Here is a 6,400-nt window from a genome sequence, read left to right as displayed (position 1 = left end):
TTCAAGCCTCTTTATCCATGGCATATTTTCTAATATTCCTAATCTTCAAGCGCATTGCAGCCATCTTCATGCATATTGCATCCATCTTCAACCGCATTGCATCCATCTTGATCTTGTGATCATCGACGACATCGGCAACATGCAACTCCAGTTCTATTATTCACCTCAATTATTTTCAATTTTTTCTTTAAGTAATTATTTTCTTTTTCAACTAAATTTAACCTCTCGACAAGAGGGTCGGTTGGAATTTTCGGTTCACATACATCCTAAATAAAAACATCCATGTCACGTTGGTCGGCATAATTATCATAAACACTAAATGAAACAAATAGTTATAAAAGAAAATATACCACGTCCGAATCATAGGTCGGACGAGGGCCGACGTAGGCGGATACCAAAACCAGCGCAATATATAATAACAAAAAATAATAAAAGTAAGTAGTTTATACAAGTATCTATCTAAATCATACGAGTAAGATTTTTTTTCTTTTAAAAAGAAGATAAGAAGAAGAGGCTCACCACGGTGATGCCAGCGAAGAGATCGACGTGGGCGGTCGGCGACAGTGAGGACGGACTCTAAGAAGATAATTTGAGCTCAAATTTTGGATCTAAATAAAAAAAACTCCCACATACACTCCTACACTAAAACCCACAAACCACTCTACTTCTCCATTTGAAATGATCTAAACTAGCAGTAACACTTGTGTAGTTGGTGCACCGTCAAACCTAGACAAATCTTGAGGAAAATGGAGCTTGGAGGTCGAGCTTGGAGAGGAGAAAGCTTAAGTGTGGCTCGGCCATTTTATCGAATACCTCATATGCATGCATAGAAGGGTGGCAACAAGAGCATGGCATGCACACCCCAGCTAACAACAGAGGAGAGGGTGGGCAGGGCAAGGGTACATATAGGCATCTCTTTTGTTCCGGTTGGTGGCTAAAACCGGGACAGAAGAGTAACCTTTAGTCCCGGTTCCAACCACCAACCAAGACTAAAGGTGTTGCGCCAGGAGCGAGGACCATTGGTCCTGGTTCGTGTCTGAAACCGGGACCAAAGTGATTAGACGAACCGTGACCCTGGCCCAGCCGGCGCCCTGGCCTCACAAACCGGGACTAAAGCATCCATTGATCCAGGTTCGTAATAGAACCGGGAATAAAGCCCTTTTCTCGGCAGGACCAAAGCTCTGTTTTCTATTAGTGTCAGGTCCGAGCTACGGTTTTCACACCGGAGCTAGAGACCAAGTACTCAAGCAGCAACACCACATCGAAGTCAAACATGTGTTATCGACACCACATTTCTGTGATCTCAGCAGCTACATGCATGTACCTAGAAGACTCAGTGTCGCCGCTGCACATCCATACCCTCTGCTTCAAGTTGTCATACATTGCATTACACCATCAAAGGTGAACTAGTCGGAGCGAGAGCCGCCAAAACCCCCCAACAGGGCAGCTCGGTTGCATACCGTAGTTTTGCCGGTACGGGCCATCGGCAGCAGTCATCGTATCTAAAGAAATTCTTCGATGTCCACCGCAATTCGCAGCTTGAGTGACCGGCCGGTTTTGTCTCAATCAGATCAGAAGGAGAAAACCACACAAATACAACACCGGACGGCAATCTTCCCTAGATACCTAAAATCCATTTTATTATTTTATTATGATCCATTTCGCGAAAATATAGATTAAAGAAGAAAAGAAACTAATAGAAGTCGAAGACGCGGAATGATAGTGAATAGAGAGAAAGATTCTTCTGATTTTCTTGTTCCTGAAAATATTCTATCTATCTACTAGACACCATAGAGAATTTAGAATATTTATGTCTTTCAATTCTCGTACTCGTAATTGGAAAGTTATGGAAGGAGACCCATCATTTTGCAATGAAAACAACATATAAAACTCTGGACAATTTCGAAATCAGGCCGAAGCTAACTTGAGTAAAGCTGAGGGTACGAAAGATTTGGTTGAGGCATTCGTCGATTTGAGTGGTAGTTAATTATGAGACGAAGGAAGTACATAATACTATATTAGTAAACTCTAGAAAAATTACATCTGCAAGACAACTAAGTTTAATGGGACCAATTCGGAAGCCCTTATTTATATTGGAAGCCGTTGTACATGGTAATTTTCGCTCAAGTATAGCTCTGAATAGTTAAAATGAAGGTCTGAATATGGCTTCAATGAATGTTAAGCTGGACAAAGTGAGGTGGTTGATCGCAAGCACTACACGATCGACCACATGCACCGACAGAGTATAGTCCACTGGCCGAGCTCACCAAATTAATGCACCCAACGACTTCATCGTTGAACACATGCACCGACAGTTTTGTACAGCCCCACTGGACAGATTACATCTCGTTTTTACCTTTTAATAAGCTCTAATCAACCACACCACCGCTAGCAGGCTTGGTCGATCCTTGGGCCCAATCCAACATCCAACCATCTTCTAAAAGCAAGTATAATAAGATGACATAAGCAAACTATAAGAATTAGAATTTTATATCCTCGCTTAGTTGGAGAGAGAGGATGAGAAAGAAAAGAAGCGGGCTCTTGATGAGTAGCCAGGTGCACCATGAGAACCAAGACACTTTATGAGATTGTAAGGTGGACCAACTACTATTAAAATAGTACACATCTAAAACTTACTATTATATATGCCGTCTATTAGGTTGGCTTTATATGACATGACAACTCCTTATAACCGATTGTTGGCTGTATTATTAACCATGCTCTAAATACATTATCCCTACCAATTCCAACATCGAGAAACCAAAATTTATGAATTGGCTCACACCAATCGGATTTATCCCAGTGGACTCGATACTTGGCACAATCATACTATAGATATCGCATGTTGGCTAGCTGCCCTATTTAGGCCCATGCACCCCCTGCGAAACTCCTCACCAGTACAAGTCTAGCCATCTCATCATCTCCAGTTAAGCTCGGCTGCGCTGCTATTCCAAACTCGTTAGGGATGGCTCGCTCTGCAGCTACTCAGCTCGTGCTGGTCGCCATGGTAACCGCTATGCTCCTCATAGCCGCCGACGCGGCCATCTCCTGCGGTCAGGTGAGCTCTGCCTTGAGCCCCTGCATCTCCTATGCCCGCGGCAAAGGCGCCAAACCGCCTGCGGCCTGCTGCAGCGGCGTCAGGAGCCTGGCCGGCGCAGCGCGGAGCACCGCTGACAAGCAAGCGGCGTGCCGGTGCATCAAGAGAGCTGCGGGTGCGCTAAACGCTGGCAAGGCCGCCGGCATCCCCAACAAGTGCGGCGTCAGGGTCCCCTACGCAATCAGCGCTTCCGTCGACTGCTCTAAGATTCGCTGATCAACCACTGCCCACCATGGGTGCCCGCCTATAGCGCCCTCCGTCGCCGCTGAGTATGCTGAGTTCACGAATACATATGAATAAACGCTCTGATCTGATCTCCATGTGAGGGAGAAAGGAGTCTGCATGCTGAGCCAACTCTGTATGGCTGGCCAATATCGTACTCCTATGGTTGTTTTTTACTTTCTCTCCCTTTGAGGAGACACGAGACTTTATTGTACGTTGCACCATGTACACTTCCAGTATATGGATTATACTTATATAATCATTTCACCCATGTATTTTATTCCACATAAAAGCATCTCCAACGACCGTGTAAAAAAACAAATTTATAGCACGCGTAATCGTTCCGGACGCTCCAACATAGACGTAAAAAACGCGCGCGTTATAAACGGTCCAGCGCGGGGCAAAACGTCATCGCGCGTCTTATACTTCTTGCAGCCGCTACCGCGCGCCGGACAGCGACGGCTCGCACAACTCGTCCACCCACCACTGAATCCAGGCGCTCGGGCCGCCGCCCGCGCCACCCCATTTGCTCCGTCGACCCGACGGCGCTTCCTCCGTTTCCCTCTAGTCGCCGCCGCCCTTCGCGGCGCGCCATTCCTCTCCCGAAGGGCGCTCGATCACCCACTGCCGCTCGACGCTCACAACGTGTTCGACAAAATGCTTGCAAGGTGTGTACTGTTTCAACTTCACATTTTTTACATGAATTTGGTGAATCTTTTTTGTAGTTTCTATAAACTAGGTTAAATTTAATATTGTAGATGAGTTTTTCATATGATTCTTCTGAATAAGAATTTGATATTGAAGAGGAGCAGGACGTTCCAGTGATCCTAGCTATGCACATCAATAAAAAAGCGAAGCACGGTTGTTCGGTTATGGGTCCGCAGAAAATTTGGAGGAATAAGATCGATACCGACAACAGATTGATGAGGTACTATTTTGTATATAATCCTGTGTACCCCGAGTCGTACTTCTGGTGCCGATTTAGGATGAGCACCGAGTTGTTCAGGCGCATTGCAGAGAAACCGGCGACTCATGATCGGTTTTTTCAACAGCGGAGGGATGCCGCCTGAGTACTCGGGCATAGCACCTTTCAAAACGTGACAGCCACTTTGCGTATGTTGTCATACGGTATTCCGGCTGATCTAGTTGACGACCACTTGGCCATGGGTGAGAGTCAGGCCATCATGTGTGTCAAGCGCTTCGCAGTCGGAATTGTGCAAGTGTTGGTCCGGAGTATTTGAGATCTCCCATTGCTGAAGACGTTGCAAGGCTATTGGAGTTGAACAAAGCTCGTGGGTTCCCAGGTATGCTTGCCTCAATAGATTGCATGCATTGGAATTGGAAGAATTGTCCTAAGGCATGACATGGGCAATTTCACGGCCAAAAAAAGGATTCCACTATAATCCTTGAAGTTGTAGCCGAGATCAAGAGACTTAGATTTGGCATGTTTTTTTGGAATGCCTGGATCTTTGAATGATATCAACGTTGTTAATCGGTCACCACTCATGAATAAGATTGTAAATAGTGAACTACAACCTATGCAGTTTGTAGCAAATGGTCATACATAAAATTATGGCTACTATTTTGCGGATGGCATCTACCCAAAGTGACAAACATTTGTCAAGCCGTTGAAAAAATCGGAAGGTAAGAAAAAATTAGATTTCCACAATGCTCATGCGGCGGCTCAGAAAGATGTGGAGAGAGCTTTTAAGATTTTGCAACCCTAATTTGCTATTGTGAGAGAACCGGTTATATTTTGGGATCGAAAGATGCTTTGGTACATCATGCATGCTTGTGTGCTCATGGATAACATGATCATTGAGAATGAGCGTGGCCAAGATTTATACTACTCTCAATATGAGCTTTTGGGACATTCTGCGTGAGTGCGTCGTCAGGCTGTGAGGATGGCCCAATTTATTGCCTCATATCATGCCATTCGACGTTCCGAAACACATAATGATCTTAAGAAGGATATAATCTTATTGATGATTTATGTGTGTAACAATAAAGGGACAATCTAATCAGTAGCATGTGCACCGCTGCTTTCCTATGTGGCAGCTCTCCACCACGTTTGATTATTATTTTTGAAGCCGTACGTGATTTCTTGACGCTTCATTAGCTGATGTAATTTTTTCTATCCTCACACTGCTAGAGTGCAGCCAAAACAATCTCTCTTTATCATGCATGCATGCAATAATGTCATTAGATTCTCTTTAAATGATCGGTATTCAAAAACTTTTATCTCTTAAACCCTTAATTCGATCGATGATCTGTTTTTGCCATTGACTTTGTTTCGACGAAATCTTCAAAACTAGATCCCATGTCGACCTGTTTCGACAACTTTTTTTTTGCTCATACTTACCACATTTTTTGCACTTACTTGTCATATTAGTGAGAACTTAATTATCTGATAAAAAATAACTTAATCGTCATATTTTTGGAAATTATGTATAAATATGACATCTCGACATAATCAAACTAGCAAGCACAAACAACCTTTTTTAAATGATTGCGCGCAAAAATATACCAACTCGGCATAGTTAAACTAACAAGCACATAAAATAGTTTTCTGGCAAAGTTATATACAAATATGACAAGTTGGCATATTTAAATTGGAAAACACATCCTATGACATGCTTTTATATCATGTATAATGAAAACTGCTACAAGGCTTTGTACGAATCAACATTCAAATGTGACAATTAAGTTATTTTTTCAGGCAAGTAAGTGGTTAATAATATGATAAGTGGATCAAAAAATATGACAAGTATGAACAGAAAAAAATATTTTACGGAACATGTCGACATGAGATCTAGTTTCGAAGAACTCGCCGCGAGAAAGTCAATGGTGAAAGCGGATCATCAATTGAATTAATGGTTTTGTAGATAATTTTTTTTGAATTTCAAACATTAAAGGAAATCTTGATGACAACATTCCATGCCATGCATGCATGCATGGCAAGGCGCAGGTGCCGCTGCACAGTGTTGTCCAACAATAAAATCATAGATTACAAACGACTCCATGTATTACTGGTACAGTATAACAAAGGTCGGATGTGTATATCAAACACATTAACCTACG

The 6,400-nt window shown here is 43.1% G+C and overlaps 1 protein-coding gene across 1 annotated transcript; it reads left to right on the top strand.

Moving 5' to 3' along the window:
• The first annotated feature begins 2,886 nt into the window (after positions 1 to 2,886).
• Positions 2,887 to 3,590, top strand: LOC123439289 (non-specific lipid-transfer protein 4.1-like). Its single transcript, XM_045116022.1, has one exon. It carries the CDS (start codon positions 2,966 to 2,968, stop codon positions 3,311 to 3,313), a length of 348 nt encoding a protein of 115 aa, XP_044971957.1. The 5' UTR covers positions 2,887 to 2,965; the 3' UTR covers positions 3,314 to 3,590.
• Positions 3,591 to 6,400: the final 2,810 nt, after the last annotated feature.

Source organism: Hordeum vulgare, chromosome 3H, assembly GCF_904849725.1.
Source record: "Hordeum vulgare subsp. vulgare chromosome 3H, MorexV3_pseudomolecules_assembly, whole genome shotgun sequence".
NCBI classification, from domain to species: domain Eukaryota; kingdom Viridiplantae; phylum Streptophyta; class Magnoliopsida; order Poales; family Poaceae; genus Hordeum; species Hordeum vulgare.
Note: the sequence above shows the minus strand (reverse complement) of the source record. Positions and strands in the feature narration are given on the sequence as shown.

Excerpts from the sequence above, each read along its gene's own strand:
- LOC123439289 (XM_045116022.1), top strand. The coding sequence starts at position 2,966 with ATGGCTCGCTCTGCAGCTACTCAGCTCGTGCTGGTCGCCATGGTAACC.